At 34.1% G+C, this 23586-nt stretch overlaps 1 protein-coding gene across 7 annotated transcripts in view; it reads right to left on the reverse strand.

Moving 5' to 3' along the window:
• DOCK7 (dedicator of cytokinesis 7) overlaps positions 1–23586 on the reverse strand; it is a 155418-nt gene that overhangs the window by 60892 nt on the left and 70940 nt on the right. For 6 of the 7 annotated variants that reach the window (XM_087820487.1, XM_087820486.1, XM_087820485.1 and 3 more), the window contains 7 exons: positions 22852–22922; positions 19099–19237; positions 18100–18201; positions 11840–11926; positions 7586–7817; positions 4012–4176; positions 2221–2390 (listed from right to left, as the gene is read on the reverse strand). In XM_087820487.1, the coding sequence (XP_087676613.1) occupies positions 2221–2390; positions 4012–4176; positions 7586–7817; positions 11840–11926; positions 18100–18201; positions 19099–19237; positions 22852–22922 (966 nt within the window). The remainder of the gene's footprint in view (positions 1–2220; positions 2391–4011; positions 4177–7585; positions 7818–11839; positions 11927–18099; positions 18202–19098; positions 19238–22851; positions 22923–23586) is intronic. The other variant, XM_087820488.1, reaches the window with a different exon arrangement.

Consider the following 23586-nt stretch of genomic DNA (forward strand, 5'->3'; position numbering starts at 1 on the left):
ATGGTCTTTCACTGCAAATGACACCAGTCATCATGGTATTTCTCAAGTCTTGTGGCACAGGTGGTGACATGGTACAGGCAGTCAAATGGGTTGAACTATGGTTTGAGGTTTGGTTAAGCAAGTAAAATGAAGTGAGAGAAGAATAGGAAAACTGAAGTTTGATTATAATGACTGGTCATGACATTTTAGCTGGCTAAATTGGAAGAAATAACAGTAAGGGGGTAAGACATGGTAAGTATAAAGGTCATAGGATCAAGTATTTGGAGGTTGCAGAGGAGTAGAGAAATTGTTAGAATTGAGGTACTAAAGAGAAAACTAGGAGCTAATGGTTGAAGAACAAAAATGCATGAAACTGAGATTATGAGGGTTAAAGTTATTGGTAATGACAAGGTCTAGGTTATGACCATGGCTGAGACAAGGTGAAAGACAAAATCATTAAAGAAGAAGAGTTACTTAAATTTCTAGGCCAATAAAATCAGACTAAATGAAAAGCAGCTATAAATAAACTTCAACATTCCTTACAATTTTTCAATAAAATAAAAATATATACTATTATTATTAGGGATTATGACTAAACGACAGTCCAAAATAAAGGTAACTAGCAAAAATTTTGCAAAAAAGAGAAAACATAAAAACCATTTAAATAAAACTTGATTCATACAAGGCTATGTTGTCATTAAAAAAAAATTCTCATCTTATGATGGCTTTCTCAAAAGTTGACATTTATCAGTATATATCATCAAAAGTAAGTTTATATCATTATGTCCCATTTTATAAATTATTTAAAAAAATAAAATAAACTACCTGAAAAACATAAAATAGTCATTCCAATATATGTAAGACTTTTGTTCTAAATCTTGATGTTGTAATTTATTAAATACATCATATAAAAGAAAACTCTAGAATCATGCTAAATGAGGCATAATGCAAATCTTACAGAAACTGAGATGTTTTAAAAGTATAAGCTTGAAGAAAATGGTGTCTATAGTTTAACAGGAAAATTTCTTTTAATTCACAAATCAGAGTCATTCTACTAAAGAACTGTATTACGTAAATAATGCTAAGTATTACTTCTATTACAGTGAGATATCATAAAAAATAAAGACAAGGATAAAAAACCTGAGTTCTCTTCCTAAACATGGAAATATATGTGGGGTAAGGCTACAAAATACATTTTTTATTTGTGAAAAATTACTTGAAAACTGCTTAAAAGTTATTTTAAAATGAGCAATGCTTAATGTTCATTAGAAGCTTCTGAAAATGTAAAATTTCTGTAACTATATGAATAGATAGAAATAGTCCTGATGTCTCTGATCAATGTTCCAGTATTTCACCTAACAAACCAACCAACGCAGATCTTAAAAAAACATTCTACTGTAGTTCAGGCTCAGTGTTAAACACAGACCCTAGAACATGTTTAGTAATTCTTCCTCATATCCTTATTACCAGGCTAAAATGCCAAAGAAGAGTTGGCTATGTGTATTTTACATTTGAAATGGTTTGGTCAGAACACAATGTGATATGACTTCTTCGCCTTAGTTTTACTGTTCTTTTGTCCACCTTGTTTAAACTCTGAGTTATTTTATACTTTACATACAGAAAGGGAATAAGTATTTGTTCCTTACGTATATTTCTTTGGGTAATAAAGATTAATGCTTTAAATAAAATATAGCTAGATCTTAAACTAGCTGGCATCTCCCTTATTATCTGTAATAATCATTAACCATCGTTAAATAAATCATATTATTCTAATTCTGGTGCACTTTACATAGAGTTTTTCATAAGAAATGTAGCTCAATTACCAATCAAGGCTAATCACTGTTCTATAGTTTTTTGGAGAAGAACTTATATTTTGTATCAATGATGATATGTCCCTTCTACCCAGCAGTCACATAGGTCTGTTTTAATTCTATAGAAAAAATTTTTTCACACAGTGAAGTATCAGACAGACAAAAGTGACTCATATGTGACTGGTCACCCTGGACAAATTTGAGAATTTGGCAGATTTTTTTGAGCACAGTGCACAAACCAGTTTGTAGCAAGCATATTTAGTAGAAACATGAAACAGTTAGTGTTTACTGAAAGAATAGAAATGTACAATTTCTTGCTTATTACTAACTCAAATACACTTGAAAATTAAGAATAAATTAAAACATTTGGACATTTCTCATTTGTTCATGAACTGAAAATCAAATTTACAGGGGCATATCTTCAGTTTACCTTACTGCCAATGATTGACCGCACTTCATCATCTGGTGACGTGGGAGTCCCAGATATATCTGGATTACTATTACTCAGGCTCCGAGAACGATTTAAATTAAGGCTTGCAGGTCTCACAGCCGATCTAGCCATCGTGGCATAATGCACTGATCCTCCTAAACCCCCAGGACCTACAGTTGTATATAAAACAGCACATAATTAAACAAAGAAAATTAGTCAAGGAAGGGCCTGAAAATAATCTCTGCCACTCTACAAAATTTCACCAAAACCAAGAATTGCTTTTGTTTCTAAGTGAAAAATACTATAAATAAGAAAGAAAAATACTCAAGACCTAATGATAGATACACAAAGATGTTCTACTTCACAGCAGTTGGCAAAACCATATGAATTATAAATACAATTCTCTTCAATGTTTCTATGATTACAGACTACATGTACAATAAAAAACAAAAGTAATAGAAAACACTCACACACACTACCCTTACTTACATACAGCTGTATCTAGGACTCAAAATGCTTCAGCTTGTGTCTCTTGTTTTTTCCCCTACCCTCCTTGCTTTGCCCTTTGATACAGTCACTAGAGGGACAGCCAATTTATTGTCAACATATCTTGAATGAGATTATGCTTTATTTCTCTATCTTTAATCAGCGACACTCGGAACTATAACAAAATGGTACCTTTATATTATACATATAAAAAAACCTAAAGATAACTCTTCTAAGAGCCCATCTTATATAAAAAAGCAAAGAAACCCTTTATGTCTAAAACCAAGCCTGACACCACCATTCAACCATGTTCTATGAACGTAAAAATACCCAGTGATTGTATCCATAATTTATCTCTATTTTTCTTATTTAAAGAAATCATTCTGAATGTCATATTTGCAAATGACACTAATGTTAACTAATTGTAAGTCTTTCAGGTCACCATGTAAAAAAGAGGTTTTGTATAATCTGTGGTATTCTAACAGTGTACTGAATGAAAGAGTAAATGGAGAGTATTTTATATAGTCCACACAATTACTTAAACTCTCAGAGCCTCAAATATTATAATTTTTAAAATCAAGATAGGAAATTATGAACCATAATATGAGCCAATTACTACTGTTTTTGCAGTTAAGAAAAACAATGAGCTAAAACTCAGAGTCAGATTATGCTTAGTTTTCATAATGAATGTCATAATTATTTATCACCATTATTAATGTTAACCTTGCCGACTGCTGGAAAGGGCACTTATTATTATCACTAGTGATGAATGATAATTCACACAGACAAATATGTGAGCAAGTTGAAAGGTATGCATAATATATTCACTAACTAACCGAACAACTAAAGATTTATTCAAACTAAGACATCTACCACCATCATATAAAAAACAAGTAGTTACTTTGGGCTCTAATATTCTGAAAGGCTATATTATTTTATTAACAATGGAGAAATCAGAACTTTTCTAGAGAATAATCTTTTATATTATTATAGGATTCATGGGGTTATCAGAAACTATTGAACGACCATATTTCTTTTTTACTGTCCAATAGCACTCCAATGACAAATACAACATTCTCTTTATCGTAACAGGAAATGATAAAATGATTCGAGACACAAAGTTATTTTCAAGGTTCATTTCCAAAAATTAACCAAGATCTAACTCAAATTAAAAGAAGCTGTGTTAATAATGATGCTCTAAAATGTAACCTATTTATCTTTTTAACTCCAGCACCTTGTATAGTCCATGGTACTTAAAAGGCATTCAATGAATGTTTGCTGTTCATAGTAAAAAGAGTAAAATACCTGGTGATGGTGAATTAGGGTATGTATTTGGTAAGCGAAAAACATAATAGATATATGATGCAAGAAGACTGTTCCTGCCATGCTGGTCATGATTTCCTTCCAGATTTTTGTGAAGCCGATTTATAATTGATGCCATTGCTTCAAAAGATGCTTGACCTAGATTAACTTTTAAGGAGGAAAATATTTTTGCATTAACTTTTTTAGACTATAAGTTCCAAAAAGATCAAGGTTTTGTCATCTCTGTCTGTGTTAGGTATAGTGATTATACACAGTAATCATCACTGTGTAAAGATATTTGATGTTGATTTTTAAAATTTATTTTTCAATTACAGTTGACATATAGTAATATATTAGTTTCAGGTGTATGTTCAACATAGTGATTAAACAATTTGATGTTGACTTTAATAATTATCTTGCATTAGATGAATCAAAATTACTTTTCTAAAGAAAATGAGAAAAATTTCATTTTACTAATTTAACATGAAAATTGTATGGGTTTGTTTAGTCGAAAAATAAAACATCATCCCACAGGTACCTATAATTTTGTAAAACAATACAAAGCACGTAGGAAAAAGAAATTCATCTGGGATATTACCTTTTAGAAGTAAATTCATTTTAAAGATGACCCTGAAAACCTACATCGTAAACAATGAGCATGTGACTTTTGTTTTAAAAAAATCAAAAATATTAACAATAAAAGTAGATTATTAAAAATATCAACTTAAGATAATAAGAAAACAGTGAATAAACAAGTTGATTGAAATGAGTGAATCTGTAAAAGGGAAAAAGACTAGAAAAAAAGGTTAAGGAAGGACTATACAGCATTTTAAATGTCAGGCTAAGCAACCTAGCCAGTCATTTAAGTCAGTATATAACAAAAATTTTCCAAAACCTGGGAAATTCTGATAGCACACTGAATAAATGGGTAAACCAAACAGCCATTTTGAGCAATAGAGTCTCAAGAGTCTATGATTTATTTAAATCAAGACAGAAAATTATGAACAGATAATGAGGCCAATTAAGTTTCCTAAAAGTGGAATAATCAGATAAAGTGGTCATTTTAGGAAGATTTATCTATATATATACTAAACTAGAAGAGAAAGAGACTAGAGACAGAGAAACCTAAGTAGGATTTAGCAATTCTATTTGTGTTCCTGGTTAATTCCTTTTCCTCATAGCTGCTATTCCAAAACATCAGAATGCTCTTCAAAATTCAGGTCCACCTTACTCCCTTCTCAGCAATCTTGCTTTTCATCTCTCAGAACAAATGTACAAAGCATGAAAGTCCTCAAGTTTTTCCTACAAATTTATCAGAATCAAAGCATTTTTACTTTCTTTCCAACGAAAGCAGTGTTCCTCTCCTACGGAGTGATCTATCCACCTTGACTTTTGTCTTACACACTTGCTTAACCCTCTCACACTCCTGTATCTTAAATTTCCCCTCTCTGCCCCACAACTATTTCTCAGAGCATATAAACATGCTCAAATCTCTCCATTCTAATACCCTAATCAACCTTGCTTCCTCTTTTAACTAAATATCTTTGAAGTGTGGTATATGCGTTTTGTATTCCTTTCATCAATACTGTTTATTACTTCATTCTCTGCAATCTGGTTTCTAGTCTCACTATCTGACTAAAACTATTCTTGTTATTTCACCAGTGGACACTTCTTAAAGTACAGTACAGCAACTTTCAAGCAAGTGCTGCGGCACAATGATGCGCTGCAAGAATTTTTAAAGCAACACCGGACTATTTAGTCAGGGGCACTGACCTCTTTTCCCTTAGATTGTCAAATAAAAAAATGACAACAGCCAATGCAACAACAGCCATCTGGTGTGAATGAATCAAAATTAATACTTTTTTTTTTTAGATTAGCTAAAAATATATTTTTTGGTGTGCTGCAGAATTTTAGTCATTAGTTTATGTGTGCCACAAGATGAAAAAGGTTGAAAACTGCTAATATACTACGTAAATGTGGGACTGTGGAGTCAGCTGCTTGGGCTTGAATCCTTAGGCAAAGAGAATCATGTTCATCACTTTACTCACTCATGAAATGGTGCACTAATGATACTTACAGAAGAGCATAGCACACCACTATTACTTAGTAAGGACTATGCAAATGTTTGTTACTACTGTTATTATTATTTTACTTATAGACTCTACAACAATGTTAACATCTTTTCCTTAAAATCTTCTCCTATGACTTCTGTAATGGTACTCCAAATTAACTCTTAACCCACCCTCTCTTCTCCATCCTGCTATCACCTGTCTTTCATCAGGACCTCATAGGTTTTACATGAAATACAAGATCCCCAATTTGTCTCCCTGACTCCAGATTTTCCCACTTTTAACCCATTTCCGTGCAATACAGTTATCTTTATAAAAGCCAAACTGGGTCACATTACTTCTCTAATTAAGACCAGAGCCATCAAAGACTATTGATTCCTTACAGAATCATAGTCTCAATTCCCTGAAATGTCATTGAAGAACCTACTTCATCTCCCCCACCACCTATCACCCCTATCACCAACCTTCCAATTTATCAGTAATTACTTATAATTTCTCTAACATTTCCAGGTTCATCTGTGTACTGTGCACATGCTGTTTCATCTCCCTGGACTAGTTTTTTACTGTCAGAGTCCTATTCATCTTTAAATGCTTATCTTTAAATGACCCAAGAATTACCTCTACTTACAAGTCTCCCTTAAAAAAATCCCAAGGCAATGAATACTCCTCTCCCACTTAACACAAAATTTCTCTAACAGCTCAACTACTTTGCAGGATTTTAGGTGGAAGATGTTAGCAAAAGTAGAAGAATAAATCTTGGAAAAAGGGTGAGAAACAAAAATACCTCTCCTTCTAGAACAACACAGAAGAAAAAAATAATATAGAGATTTTGAGTTAATGAAGGAAAGAACAGCTGTATTAAACAGAGAGCAGGTGAGTGAAAATGTAGTCTAGGTATATGTCATATAAATGCAACATGATTTATGTTTGCCTATTTTCCTAACTAGTCTGTGAGATCTTTAAAATAAGAAACCATGCTTTGGACAGTACTTATCAGTGTCTGGGTGCATAGTAAGTGCTTAAAAAATACTTAGTGGGCCCTGGCCGGTGTGGCTCAGTTGGCTGGAGCATCACCCCGTACACTGAAGGTGGCATGTTCAATTCTTAGTCAGGGCACATACCTAGGTTGTGGGTTTAATCCCGGTCAGAGTGTGTATGGGAGGCAACCGATCAATGTCTCTCTCCTCCCCACCTACCCCTTTCCTTCCTCTCTCTAAAACCAATAAAAAAACATGTCCTCAGGTGAGGATTAAAAAATAAATAAATAAAATACTTAGTGAGTAAATAAATTAATTTGTTTCTGTAATTTGAGAAGAAGTCTGTATGGCACACTTTATAAAAAACAAAAGTTATCACTTTTTGGTATTAGAAACAAATAAATAACACACACTCTCCCCCCCAATCAAATGCAGTCCTTAGGGATAGCAAATAGGAATCATGGTTCTATTTTGCAAAAGTTAGGAATACCCAATTATAAATTTTATGATTTCCCAAACATAAGTAATTACCTATTTGGCCAGCAATGACAGGAGGTCTAACAACTAAAAGTATCAGTTTATCAAGCAGAAGGTGAAGAAATCGGACTACTGGTTCCAACTGAGATGAATTCAATGCTGAAATACTGCTCTTCAATTCATTTTCTAAGTTATTTTCCATGATTCGCATGTCTCCAATTCGGACCGGGAACATGTGTTCATCCAGAGCATTGACAAGAGCAAAAAACTTGTCAAGATAAGGATCCTAAAACAAGGAATGAACAAAAGCACTAAATAAGTATAGCTCTGTAAATTCTCTAAACTATGAACCAGCTCATATTGATAATACAAAACAGTACATATCAGTATATACAAACATTGTTTCCAATTAAACACTACATCTACAGGATGGGGTAAAAGTAGGTTCACAATTGTCAGTATAAAAAATAATACAATAATAAATAAATAATAATATAAAAATAAACTCTTTTGCATACTCACAACTGTAAACCTACTTTGCCGCACCCTGTACTTTCATTTATTATTGTAAAGTAGCCACTTCAAATACTACTGATTACTCAAGAAATACATTGCTACTAATTAAGAATTTTTCCCCCAGAGTGAGTCTGCCTTATCATTTTAGAGCTCAATTATTATCATAGTTTTGTTAGTAACCTACCTGTGCGCATTCTTAATTTATTGCCTCTCAGCTCCATCCACACCCATCATCTTTGCCACAAACTGAGTCAGATGCTTCAAACTACATTTCTCCCTTGGCAGGCAGCTTGTGGTTAGGCTCTGATAACCACGCGCTGTCTGGAAAGGTACGGGTAGCAGTCTGCCAGGCCTGGGGAATCAGCAGGGCTTTTCTCCTCGTTTGTCTTCCTGATGGTGACTAGATGTGAATACTGTGGCTCGGCACTGAGGAACAGGGGCAGCACTGTTCGTCACAGTCACAGTCACCATCACCAAGTTTCTTCCACACCACAGCATGGCAGGCAATGTGTTCCTGTAGAAGTGGTCCGATTCAGAGGTCTGATTCTCAGCCTTCAGAATCCACTTCTAGGTTTCTAAGCTGCTTCCTTATCATTTTCTGCAACTGCTATCTCTGTTACAATCATAGAATTCTCTTTTACCCCATTTAGTAGTGAATCATCTTTAACGTAGTTAACAATTTATATATAAATTTTCTCCATTCAAATTACCAAGTTTCCACCTCCTGACAAAATCCCGACTATTATTTAACCTCCTCTACACTAACAGAATCAGTCTTATTAAAAGTAGTAAGTGTCCACACCAGGATACATGCTTCCTCTTCCAGCTCCCAGCCTTCATTATACCTAGAGATGACCATGTGCTAGTTCTGACCAATGAGATGTGAGCAAAAGTCTGTTGGAATTCTCTGAAGGCTTTTACTTAGTTAACAATGAAAATACACTTTAAGAAAAGATAGTAATGCTGAACAGCTTCACATTCATAATTTTAGTATTGTTCTAATTTGTTATGTATGTTTTAAATGAGTAAAAAATAATTCTCTGGAGTTCTAACTATACATCCATTAAATTTCGAAGATCTAAAGCAAAGTATAAAATATCATAAGAAACATTTATTGTCTTCAATCAATCCTTTAAAAGAGGTTACGATACATGATGAAATTGTTTTACATATTTATAAGATTTATAACTTTTGAGTATTAGTCATCAGAATTGTGAAGGCCAGAGTGCTACAAAGCAGACTTCCACTTTATTCTTCCCCTACATTCTATAGCTTCTAAATCATCTATATAACATATTTTGCTCCAAATCCTTCTTTGTCACATAAAGACAACACATGTATTAGCCTCCATAAAAACAAAGTTAGGAGTAAAGCATAAATATACTACCAACTTTAAAAAGAGAAAACTAACAATGATTATAGGAATAAAATAAAGCATGTAAAGTAATGTATTTGTATACTTAAGAAGACATATAATGTGATACTAAGAATACTTCTATTAAGGGAAAGAATATGTTTCAACTATATACTAAAATGTGAATCTTGCCCTGGCTGGTGTGGCTCAATTGGTTGAGTATTGTCCCATGCACCGAGAAGTTACCAGTTCGATTCCTGGTCAGGGCACATGCCCAGGTTTTGGGCTCTATCCCCAGCAAGGGGCATGCAGGAGGCAGCCCATCAACGTTTCTCTCACTCTCCCTTCCTCTCTCTCTGAAATCAATAAAAACATTAAAAAAATAATAAACAATTCAAAGAATAAAACAATGCCAGTGTTCTTAAAAAAAAAAGTCAATCTTATTATCAGAAGAATAAGGACTATAGGAAACATAGGACATATTCAGTAACAGGACAGGAAAAACTCCACTGGAGCTATTCTTTAACTGGGATCTACCTGTGTAGTGCTAAATAAAACCTTTTCTTGTTATTGTTTTAAAACATAAAAGTGCTCGGTCTTCTTATTTTTCCCTATCTCGCTGTGCAGAAAAGAGTTAACATAGGAAGCTTAAGACTGCTATCATTTGAAAGATCTTCTCACAAAGGTGGCCCTTTGCTAGTATCTAGAAACTTGGATTTCAGGAGGGTTCCTACTGATAGGGATGGTTCACATGCCCAAACTGTGTAGACAATATGGTTTATGCTGAACACCTGTTTTCCTTCTGGAAATCAAGAATTTTGGTATGTGTTAGGCAGAGGGTGCCTGTGTGACAAGTCTGTAGTAAAACCCCTGGGAACTAAGTCTCTAATGAGCTTCCCAGATAGAGCCCTCTGTGACTCCACTAGGAAATGACTCTTGGAAGCCTGTACCTTGTTCCCTCTGGACTTGAACTCGTTTGTCTTTGCCAATTTTGCTTTATGTATTTCACTAAGATAAATCATAGATGTGACTATGAGTACATGCTGAATCCTCTGAGTTCTGCTAAAAAAAAAAAAAATCACCGAATTTGAGGGGGCCTTGGAAACCCCTGCAAACCAGTCCTTCCCTTTTCAAGTTGGAGAACCTCTGAATTTCATTTTAAACACTTGCTTCTTCTCACTCTACATTTTCTCCCTGGAAAAGCACATTCACCAGTATAGTTTCAACTATCACATTTATTCTGTTACCTCTAATCCTGAACACGAAACTAATTACAACTGCCTATAGGACATCTTTATCTGAAGTGTGTAGGCACATCAAACTCAACAGGCTCAAAAATAAATTCATTATAGCTCCACAATTGCTCCCCCTTAGTGTGCTCCCAAATTTATTTCTCTCGTGCTTCCTATTTAGGTTAGAAATCACCATCTATTTGGACTCTAAACTCTATAGCATTCAAGTTTCTTCATAATCTGTTACCAGCCTGGTCTTCCATTCTCAGCCATCACAATTTCCCATGCACTTTAAACTGTGTCCACACCACACCACTTGCCCATACTTGAAAGATCACTGTCCCTTTATACTTGCTTTTTATCTATTCAGTTGCCCACCTTCTCTCTCTGTACGGTAAATGCCTACTTAGTGCAACACCTCAGTTCCCAGCAAAACAGATAACTCTCTCTTCTGTACTTGATTTAGTTCATATGTCTAACATAGTACTAATTTTATTGTACTGTAATTATTTTTACATTTCCCCCTGTTGTACGGTCCTTGAAGGGAAGTCTCTTTCCTTGACAGGTAACAGTATCCCTGATCTCATGAAGCCTACAATCTAATGCAAGAGAGAACCAATAAACAAGTGCATATTATGTATGCATATGTACACACACACATGAAAGAAGACACACAGAAAGAGTGAGAGAAAGCGAAAGTGTGAGAGCGCATGAGAGCAAAAGGCAGTAGTAAGTGCAGGGTAAACCAATACAGAGTAATGGGGCTGCTGTGCTTGAGGGAGTCACCAGAGAAGGCCTCTGTGAGGTAAGGAGGAGCCTTCAACAGAGGTCAAAGGAATGTCAGAAGGAAAAGCATTCCAGCTAGAGGAAGTAAATGTAAAGGCTTTAAGGAGAGCTTGGCATGCTCGAGAAACACAGCGAGGGATATGGAGTAAGTGATCAAGAATTCTTTCCACTTGAAACACCCAAGTCCGTGAGAAATAAAGTATATTGGATGAAGTCAATAAGTTTGAGAGGTAAAATGTTTGCTTTTGTTGACATTAACTAATATTTTGTTGATAAAAAGTAATTTCTAAATCTATACACTTTTAACTGACTTACACTCCTAAGTCTTACAGCAGGCAACAAAACTGATTTAAGTGCTAGACAATATGTTCAATTCATTCAAGTGAAATTTGATCATAAAAATCATTAACACTCACTTACTTGTGTATGGATAGATGAAACAGCAACAACTTCAACATTAAAAACACCTTTGTGATTATCTACCCATTTCATGCCAGGTAGAGGAACCTATAAAATATAAAATACAATTATCACCGGTGCGTAAGTTGATTATGAACTCTGAAAACAAATTTAAAAATTATAATATCTCAATGAGAAAAAATACTTTGAAATATATTTTTATGCACTGTAAATAAATGTAAAATTTATGTTTTATTCTTATTACAAAATCAATGTTTTCTACAATGTTTTTCTAGAATTAAAAGGCTCAAAAAGCAAAAAGCAGAAAATATACACTCAAAATTCTATCTTCCCAGAGACTATTCCTTTATATAATTCCAAACTGTCCTCTATGCAAATATAGTTTTATACACACCCTTACATAGGTGATATCAAAGATATTATTTTGCAACCTGTTTTTCACATATTACACTGTGAATCTCTTTTCATGTCCACGCTATCATTTTAATGGTTTATAATATTCTATTTTCTTTATTTTAAACACCCCTCTTATATTTTAAGTGGGCTTTAAAATATTCACAAGCCGAAGAAGTCTGTTTTAGCGGTGAGAAAACATTTTTTTTTGCTAGGAATTAAAATTACATAATAAAATCTTGTTTTTAAAAGAGAGAACATCAGTTCCCTCTATTCCTCCTGCTAAGTACTGCTAAAAAAAAAAACCTCAATATGATCCGAAAAATGAACATAGAGACTGAGGGTGGACAGAAGAATGCAGACAGGCCAGGAACCTCAGGATGGGAGAGAACTATAAGGCAGTGTTTCCGGGGTTTTATTTTTGCCTCATATATCCTGGACTAGGTGCTAGAGAAGCAGATGAGTCAGAAACACCAAAAGGAGCAGCCAAAAAAAGCTCCAAGAAAAGCCTGCTCTCTTTAGTCAAAGCCAGTACTTGCCCTACTCTGGCAAAAACAAATTGCCGCCCCACCTCACCTCCATAGGCTGAGTGGAGAGCCTGGGTGTCCACCCTCAGGTGGCTGCAATGAGGTGAAAGATGTCCACCCCTTCCCACACACATTGGGTGGTATCAGAGAAGACAGAGGTGGTGGAACTGATCCCAGCCCAGTGGTACACCCACCAACTGTGGTGTCAGTGGAGGCCAAGAGGAAAGTAGTAACAAGGTGCCCCTCCTCCTCACAGCCAGGGAGGTATCAGCAGAGCCTACTGGGGATTGTGAAATCTAAGCCCCTGCCCCAAACACACTGCAGCGTGAGGAATGTGGACCTTTACCTGGTAACAGCTTCTACCCCCACTGCTAAAACACAAGACATAAATAAGATCTAGAGTCAAAATATCTAAAATGTTCATGATGTAATAAAAAAATGCATCATACTAAGAAGCAGGAAAATCTCAACTTAAATGAGAAAAAGACAATAGACACCAATACTAAGATGACACAGATGTTGGACAGATTTGACAGAATTTTAAAGCAGCCATCGCTTTAAAAAAAACCTACAAACTACAGTAAGTAATTATGAATACCTGTGAGACAAATGACAAAAATATAGTCTTAGCAAAAAAAAAAAAAAAAATTAAAAATAAAAGAGGGATTTCTTTTCCATGGTTTCATATTTTTATGTGTAGAAAAGAAAATCAGGAGGGGGTCAATGGGGGAAAAGGGACATCTATAATACTTTCAACAATAAAGATAAATTAAAATAAATTAATTAAAATTTAAAAAAAGAAAAGAAAGTTAGTTTCCTGTTAAATAATTCAACATAAATAGGTAGAAGATGCAATGTCTCTACTGAAGTAAATAATACAGATTTGGAAACATTTTTGGCAAAGAAGAAAAAGCTGGTGAATTGAAACTACTCAAAGCAAGAATCACTACTAGCTCTCTCAATCCCCAAAACTGTTTTCAGTTACCAAAAAATAAAAATAAAAATAGGATACACAAGTAAAATGTGAATACATACTTCTTTAAAAATAGCGGTTCTCAAAGTTTGAACTTTGGATCAGCAATGCAAACATCATCTGGGCACTTGTTTGAAATGTAAATAATTAATCCCCAACCCACATCTGCATCAGAAACTGGGGGGGGGGGGGGTAAGGTTCAAAATGGTGTTACAACTCTCCAGATGATTTTGATGCTTGCTAAAGTAAGAACTGCTGTCTTAAAAAATTCTAACAAGCAGTGTGGTAAAAGGAATGGCATAATAGCAGCAAATACTGCTTTAATACTCTTTATGTGCTTGGCACCATTCTAAATGCTCTGCATACCATTAAATCATTCAATCATCAGCACAAATCTTTATTATAAGTATAAATTATTCTTCTCAATTTACAGATGAGAAAAGTCAGGCACAGAGAGTGTCGTGTCTTAACTCGGGCTGCTTTTATAAAATAGCATACACTGGGTGGCTTAAGCAACAGAAATTTATTTTCTCACAGTCAGGAGACCAGAAGTCCAAGACCAAGGCACCAACATGGTCAGTGTCTGGTGAGAACCTCCTCCTAGCTTGCAGATGGCCACCTTCTCACTGTGCCCTCACAAGAGAGAGAGCAAGCTCTCTGGTGTCTCTTCTAACTAATTCTATCATGAGGCCCCACCCTCTTGACCTCATCTAAACTTCCCTTTCAAAAGCCAAATCTCCAAATACTATCACACGTAGGGAGGCTGGGGGTTAGGGCTTCAACATATGAACTGGACTGGGGGGGACATACAATCCAGTCCATAACAGAGAGATTAAGAAACTTACTCCAGATCATACAACTGGAAGTGGTGGAACCTAGAGTAAAAGAAAATTACGCCACACTGCCTTTCCAAGTATATGAGGTTTAAAACAACAAAAACTTTCACAATACCACGCCCCTTCAAGAACTAACTTTGCTAAATTTGAAGTATATTTTCCAAGCTATTTCCTACACAATTACTGATGTATACTGACATACAATTCAGATGATAGTGTTGTTGTTTTTTTAAAATATGTCTTTACTGATTTCAGAGAGAGGAGTGGAGAGGGAAAGATAGAAACATCAATGATGAGAGAGTCATTGATCAGCTGCCTCCTGCACACCTCTACTGCGGACCGAGCCCGAAACCTGGGGCATGTGCCCTGACAGGGAATAGAATGGTGATCTCCTGGATCATAGGTTGATGCTCAACCACTGAACCACACCGGCCAGGCTATGTTATGTATATTTACCACAAATTTTTCAAAAAGAAAGCTCGTTTTTTATAGCTAGAGGGAAAAAGAATATGGGATGGGGAGGCATAAAGAAATGATGTAAGCTATTGTCACTGTTCTAGCTCTTGGATTGCATGGTGGATGCATGAGTGTTTATTATTAAATAAAAAACAATAAATTGAAAAATGCAATTATCCATATATAGATTTAACCACTGTTAAGTTTAAAAATATGCTATCTACTGCCCTGGTGTGTTTGGCTCAGGGGTTAGAGTGTCATCGGCCTGCGGACCAAAGGGTTGCAGGTTTGATTCCTGGTCAAAGGCATGTACTTGGGTTGTGGGTTCCATCCCCAGTAGGGGCAGAGGCAACCAATAGAGATGTTTCTCTCTCTCCCCCCACTCCCTCCCTCCCTTCTAATCTCTCTAAAAAAAAAAAAAACAGTGAAAAAAATATCCTTGGGTGACGATTAACAACCACCAAAAAAACCACCTCCAAAACAAAAATCTTTTAAAAAACACCCCCCCACACTATATGATGATCTTTGCATACCTATGCAAATATATCTATAATAGGATAAATACTTAGAAGTATAATTCATGAGATAAAGGGTATGTATATTTTTCATTGTGACATATCAGGCAAAAATAATAAAAACTATTTTAAGGTCCAATCGACTATGATGAGTGCTAAATACCATAAACCTACAGAGAAAAAAAGCTGGTGACAGACTGCCATGCTGGTCTCCAAGTCAATCTTCCATGAATTTTATAAGCATGAATCTGCTTCCTGAAGCCCGATAAACACTGATCCTGAAAAACTGATGACACTAAACTGAGGTAAATTCACCAAAAATACCATTACTCTGTTGAGGTATATTGGTGGCTAAGGTTTTTCTCTCACCATAAAGTTCCAAAAATTATTTAACAAGAATGAATCTAATTTTGGACATTTTATGCTTGAGTTATCTGTGAAACATCTTGGTAAAGACATTACTAGGCATTTTAATTTACAGACAAATAACTGGCAACAAGTGGATGAGCAGAGAGGCAGGTTTAGGATTCATCAACTAACAGTAGGAGTCAAGAACCTCTTGATTTTTGTATAAGTTATACACTTTGGGAGTACCATTCTCATGAACTGTAGCTAGTGGTCCTGCCTAAGAAGAGTGTTTACAGGTTCAGAGTGAAATGAATACAAAAACTTGAGGGAAACAGTTAACAACCAAGAAGATGAGGCAAAACAAAGCCACACAAAGGTTTATCTTCCTTTTTACCCAGTTTTAAAAAGAAAATGATCCATTGATCACTGGAAATGGCCAGTGAGTCAAATATCATAAAACAATAGTTCACTGGTTATAGAAATTAGTTTATCAGTATCTAAGCATGCTTACATGGCTTATTTCATATTCTAAGGCCCCAAAAAACTACTGAAGTTAACCATACTCAAGCAAAGCTCAACTTCAGCCAGGAAAGTAAATAAAAAATTGCATTAAGCAATGAGCTATAAAAGTTGAATGTTAAATAGTTATCTCTCATGTATTTTAAATTAAGCGCTAAAACTAATAATATTTACTATTCTTTAAATATGACAATAAAGCTAAGAATAATACTGTTGTTTTACTACGATAATTAAAATATACAAAAGTTTAAGTACTTTTAATCAGGTGGTTTATCTCAATCAGCCACATTATATATCTATAGTCAAATCCAAATCGTCACCACATTCTTTTTATATGAGCACACACAACATAGCTAGAAAGAAGCCACCAACTTCCCTTTAGAAAGCCGACCTTGCATTTGCAAATCAAGGAAAAACAAATATTTAACTTCCATAATATTATATTTTCTTCTAAAATATTTCCTTTTGAAATATAACGCTAGCCCTGGCAGAAGACTAACTTATTTACTGAAAAAATGTGTTCCTGAAAAACTAAATGACAGATGTGGGAAGGAATGGGAGAGTCAGGCTTTTAATTCCTACTGTCTTCATTCATTTAATAAATATTTATTGACTGCCCACTGTGAGCCAAGCTGTATTCTAAATACTTACAGATACAGCAAGGCACAAGAAAGACAAAGCCCTTTCCCTCCTGGAGTTTATTTTCCATAGACAATAGATAAAGATACATAATCTATAAAGTCAGCAATAAGTATTCATTCTGAGGATAAAGCAAAGTAAAGGGATAAAAAGTGGCGGAGGCTACTACCTAAAACGTTATCACAGACAGCCTCATCTGAGTGAAACGAAGAAGCAAGTTTTGTGGCAAAGCACTGCCAGCAGACGGAAGTGCAAAGGGCCTGAGGTGGGAATGCTCTTTTCCTGTGTGAGCAGCAGCAAAGGCACTGTGCTACATGGTTAGAGCAGAGTGAGACAATGGTGAGAAATGAGGTCAAAGCAGTAGCGTTATATTGCTGCTGTTGCTTTTTTTTTTTTTTTGAATAAAAACAATACTGATTTATTTGTGAATACTTTCTGAGTTCTATCCTGAAAAAAAATGCCACCAGGACAACATTCACAGTACATATTTCAGATTAACGTTTATATTTATGGTCAAAGCATTAAGTGGCACTAGTAATCACCATGCAACAGTTCTCTCTGGTTTTTCAACAGTGGCTATTGATTCTTGAGGTGATATCTTTCCAGTGTTTTTGTTTCCTTCAAGTAACATAATCATCAAAGCCCCTAATGTCTCTTAAAGTAGCATGTTTATAGCTACTTTATTTTCACATATATGATCATTAATTACAAAATGATTCTAAAAATGAATTTAAATCTGTTCTCCTCCCTCCAGCCTTTTAAATATTATCTACTAAAAGAAAGACTTATTTATTTAAAGAAGCTTCTCATGCTACAATATAAAAATTCTCCAAATTTATCTTTTCTTTGAGTTGATATTTCATGTGTTATTTTGATTTAAAATGAATATACTTATATTTTTTAAAGGAGTATGAAAACTTCTAAATATTCTATAATTTTAATTATAAGAGAAAATAATATAGACAGAATTGCAAGGTTTTGTTTGAGAAAAACACCTTTGTACAAAAAACCCATTTTATTCAATTTGGAGATTTTCAATGTGAGACATACTGACCTCAGGAGACAGTACAGAATAAGCCTGTGGTGGTTTTTCCAGTGAGACGGGCAGGCAAAACTGCCCGGTCTTTAATCGTCCATTCTGAAGCATTGGTATCCACTTTGAAACAAAAAGGAAATAATATTCATTTAAATATGTTTGTTACAAAAGTAACTGCTTGGAAAATCTATTTTAAGAACTTGATACCAGTCTCATTTGTCTCACATCCCCAAACACCGAATGGATGTAATTATGAGCCTTTATAATTTCTCCAAAGTTTGCCTGGCAATATTTTATTAAGGATGATCCATGAGACATTGTTAGTACTAACTAACTATATTTAATCTATAGAAGGTCCATATTAGCCAAGGGAAAGTTGGTAGTAGAGAAAGGCCAGGAAGTATATCAATTTTATATGGGTAACAGTATCAATGTAAATAAGGAAAAAAAAGATTTTATTAGATATGAATGTTGAAAAGAAAACTTGTATGAACATAAATTTATTTTCTTGCATTTAGCAAAATTCATGTCACAAACTGCAAGAGACAAAAAAAATGAATCAAACGTTAACTTTTCTCCTTTGGATGGCAGCATCATTTTTCTGACTAAATCGTAATAGCATATTATGATGTCCTTCACCTTAGGTTTACTTTTACAATTCAATCATAATGACTTTCAAAAAGTACTCAAGGGTTTAATTGCCTTTAATTAAAGTAAAAATGTATTTAATTGCCAAAAGTCTTTTTTATCATTTTTATATTCAAACTATTCTTTTCTGAAGAATCCTTAAAACATTATATTTATATTGCATTGTTCGGTAAACACACAATAATCAGGACCAACACCTAAATGTTTAGACATGTTAGTCAATTAATTACATTAATGAGCATTTTCTTGTTAGTGTCTCTTCCTAACCAATGTGGAAAATCAGGTAAGAAATATTATACCAACTATATCTTAAATACTGAACCTATTTTTAAGATCAAAGAGCTAAGTATTTAACAAAAATATACTTACTGTATATCCAACAGGAGTCTCAAGAGGAGTATTTTGTTTTTGTTGACAACTAACATGATAAAAAGTAAAAAGCAAGTGATGATGGTCAGTTAAAGTAGCAGGGAGTTTAACTTTGATTTCTTCATGAAAATCAGGAGACCTTCATACAAAACAACAACAACAAAACAAAACAGATCAATAGTCAGTAATTTGTTCAAAATAAATAATTATTGCAATTGTATATTTGGATAATTTTAAAATTAATTTCAGGATTCATGCTTAATTTTTCTTCTAGTCCAAATATTTTGCTTTATTCACAAATAAGTAACTAACTCCAACTTCCAGATGAGGGAGCTGTCACTGTTTCTGAAACTTCTCCTATTTTTATTAATGGCTGAGTAATTCTATTATTTGAAAATTCATTAATAATTACCACCTTGATGCTGAGATCTTCATTAGATTGGAAACTATAAAAGAGGAGGCTATAGCAAGGCTTTCTATATTTCTAAACCAATTCCGATACACATCACATAAAAAATAATATAAATTTTTATAAGTGTATATTTTAAAACCATACCACGGAAAAACATTTTTCTGTTATAGGAAGGAGTACAGCCTCAAATTAAGATTAATTTGTATTATCCTTTTGTAAAAAAGAAAAAAGGTATCTTTAGACAGCTTAGTATCAAGTGGGGCTCTCTATGAAATGTCTACTTCAATTACCCCATTGCTAAAGAAATAAATAATGTTACTAAAACATGGACTAGTGTATTGACTAACAGCTCAAAGAAAAGAAAAAAATCTGGAACACCCACAAAATATGTTTATCCCACATTTTAGAAGTGTCTCCAGCCATTATAAGAATACAATAAATATCATATTTGAACAAACCAACAGAATTTTCATCTCAATATTCATTGAGAATTTTTGTAGGAAAGCATGGCTGCTATTTATGATATAGACTTAAAAGGGATAGAATCTTAGCATCCCACTCTTCCATGATGAGTTAGTCTCTCTCAGAGTTATCTTCAATGAAAATGCATCCAAACCATATAGCTCCAACTACCTTTAAAGTGAAGGCTCTTCCACATAAAAACCAATTAGGGTTTTTTTCTCTGATGCTAATCAGTCAAATATCCTTCTCAAATAAGCCTCAAAAATGCTAAGGGGTATAGATTTGATCACAGAAATAGTAAGTGCAATGAAGCTTTTAATAATCAAAGAAAGATAGCTAATGGTAGCCATCTGAGAATGTGGTGACTATGGTGGGTAAAAGATGCTATACATCTTATTACTGATCTCCCTAGTCACCACTGAATTATGAGAAAGTTGAATTTACTAGCAATGTTAGACGGTACTGTCATTTTAATTCTAGTATTGCTAAGAGCAACAAAAATAAAGACTTAGCCACAAACTGAAATACTTTTAGAAATTACGACTTTCTTTATCAATATCTTTCCTTGCATTGAGTATTTTAGTTCATGTCTTTCCTCAAATTATATTGTGTGAAGACTGTTATGGAAAATTAAACATCTACCAGTTACTCATCAGCAAGTGAACTTGCCCACCTTTAGGTTAGGCATTGTATTACTTCTGTGATGGTTTTAAAGATGAACATAAAAAAATAATTACCCTCAAAAATATACAATTTGGTCAAAATATAATTAAGCAGGGGTTAGCAAACTATGGCCCACAGGTCAAATCCAGTCAACTGTCTAGTTTTGTATAAACTACAAACTAAGAATAGTTTTTATACTTTTAAAGGGTTGAAAAAAATCAAAGGAATAATATTTCACTTTAAATATTATACGGACTTCAAATTTCAGTGCCCGTAAATAAAATTCTATTGGAAGACAGCCATCTCCATTCATTTGCAACTTTACTTACTGGCTATGGCTGCTTTTGTACTACAACAGCAGGGCTGAGTAGTTGCAACAGAGACCACAAGGCCCACAGGGCCTAAATATATACTATTTGGCCCTTCATGGAAAAAGTTTGCCAACCCCTGGTACAGAGCATATAAAGTTAAGTGCTTCAAGAACAGAGTTCAACAGATTAAAGTTTTAGATCAGAGAATTGTATTTAGGAAGAGATATATGATATGGGCCATAAAAAATGAGTAAAAGTTCAGTAGGTAGAGGCAATCAGTATATAGTAGAAATAAAGATCCAAGAAAGGCCCAGAAACAGGACAGCATAGATTATGTTTGGTGATGAGGCAGAAAGAAAATTATCAAGATGTAAAAGATGATTGAATATTAGAGAAAAGAAGAAGGCAAAGATGTCTTAAAGTTTAGTCAGAGTAACTGGAAAATTGGTAGTACTATTAATAAAAATAAACAGACAGATAAGGTCTGGAAGAGGGCCAGGATTAAATAGATGGAAACTGAAAAGGCAGCAGGGAACCCAAATGAACATGCCCACAGGCCACTGAAAATGCAGGTCTGTACCTCAGAAAGAAGGTTATGACTGAAAATGAAAGTTGTGAACAGTCCACATAAAGGTAAAAGTAGTAGCATTTTCATTTAATGTAACTCTGAGAAATACATATAAAATTACTTAGGGAGAGAATGTTATAGAAAAAGAGGGTTAAGGACAAAACCTTAGGGTGTTTTGTGTGGAATGTTTATATTTGAAAGAAAAGGAAAAATTGGAATAATTACTACAGAAGAAAAAAGGTGTTTAAAGAGATAGAAGGAAATTGAGAGAGGGCCTTAAAAAAAAATGAGAAAGAAGAAAGTTTTAGGGAGGGCAAGAGAAAACCATGCTACACAACAACACTGCAGAAAGATTTGTTTTTAAAGAATAGGAAACTTTAGCTTCTTTTTGGCAATTAGAGATGGAGCTAATGAAACACGAACAGGAGACTGATGATACAAGAGAAGAGATAACTGATGGTCATATTCTGGAAGATGCTGGATAAGACTGAGAGCAGAAATGGAACAATTCACATTGAGCAGGAGGAAAGGCAGGTCAGTACAAAGATATCTGAGGTGAAGAGCAAAAAAATTGATGGATCTCAAGTGGGATGGATTCAATCAACTTTGATAAAGTAGGAAAGCTAAGAGTAAAGCAAACAGAAAAGAGGTAGGAGCTAGAGGAAGGGGAAGAAACACTTAAAATAGCTACTGCAAAATAAGAGAGAGGGTAAAAAAGTTATGACAAAAATATTAACAAAAATTTATCTTTTGGGGCCAAAAGAAGATAAAATAAAGTAAAATGAATTACTATAGCCCTGTCATATGATAAAATAATCTGTGATCATCCTGACTGGTACAATTTTGTGCTTTTTCTCCAACAGCATTAAGTTAAAAAAGAACAAAAGCAGAAACTAAAGGTTATTCAAAGTTAACAATTTCTCAAAGAAGTAAAATGGAAAGGCACTAAAGCAAAGGATTATTGGATATTGAAAATACCATCAATTTAACTGACTAATGGGTTCAAGCTTAGTAAAGAGTTAAGTAACGCTGCAAAGTATTAGAGGAATATAACAGGGAAAGGCCAAAAAACCAGAAGCCACAAAGATAATCAATAATAATATAATAAAAATGAAAGGACCAGAGAATTTGATAGAAAAGATGTTTTGTGTTTAAAGCCTCATATTTCAGATGTCTATAGAAAATGTGAATCCGCACATTGAAAATTATAACTTTGATGTCAGCTGTCTGAAATTGCACATTCAGTGCAGCAAAGCATTTGGTAAACACACTAACGTGAGTGCTAACAATGCCACTGAGAGGTGAGTAACTTTGAAAGAAATATTTGAATTCAGTACCTGTTATGATATACTACGGCTGTATAGGCTTCCTTTGAAAATTCTGAACAGCTAGATTTACCAAAGATTACCTGTAACAAATAACAGCATGTTGAAACTTTGTTGTAATAAATGCTGGATGTTTCATATCTATGTAAGAATTTGTCTGATTTAATAACTATTTGAGAACAATGGGCAAAATCAGCCCAGTGAAGAACAATGTGCCTACTGACGTTCATTAATAAGTTCAATTGCTTAATTCTAAATTTCTTTTCAACTATAGACCCATCTGACATTCAAACATTCAAAAAACTTCTATCCATTATATTTGTATATAGGGTGTCCCAAAAAATGTATACACATACTTTGAATAATTATAAAGGAAGTGTTTATTAAAATACATTTCATTTTCAAAATTGAGCTATCAGCTGTTAAAATGTGTATATATTTTGGGGGGACACTGTATATATTGGGCAATAAGGTACATTTCTTTCTTTTCTCTTAAGAAGATAAAGAGTTTATTTTCAAATCTGGATTTAGTACATCATTTGGAATTTATATAAGAAATATGGTCCTAAAATGGTGGCATATATCTACTATACAAATTGGGGGCTTCTCCACTAACACAGCAATCATTCTGAAAGTCAAATATATATTATTTATAAATGATATTTAAAAATTCTATTTTAGGTATCCTTTGCTTCCAGTACTCCCTATAAGCTACTCTACAATGGAGGAGCTCCATTTTATATTCTT

The sequence above is a fragment of the Miniopterus natalensis genome, chromosome 9 (genome assembly GCF_054644295.1).
Source record: "Miniopterus natalensis isolate mMinNat1 chromosome 9, mMinNat1.hap1, whole genome shotgun sequence".
Lineage (NCBI taxonomy): Eukaryota > Metazoa > Chordata > Mammalia > Chiroptera > Miniopteridae > Miniopterus > Miniopterus natalensis.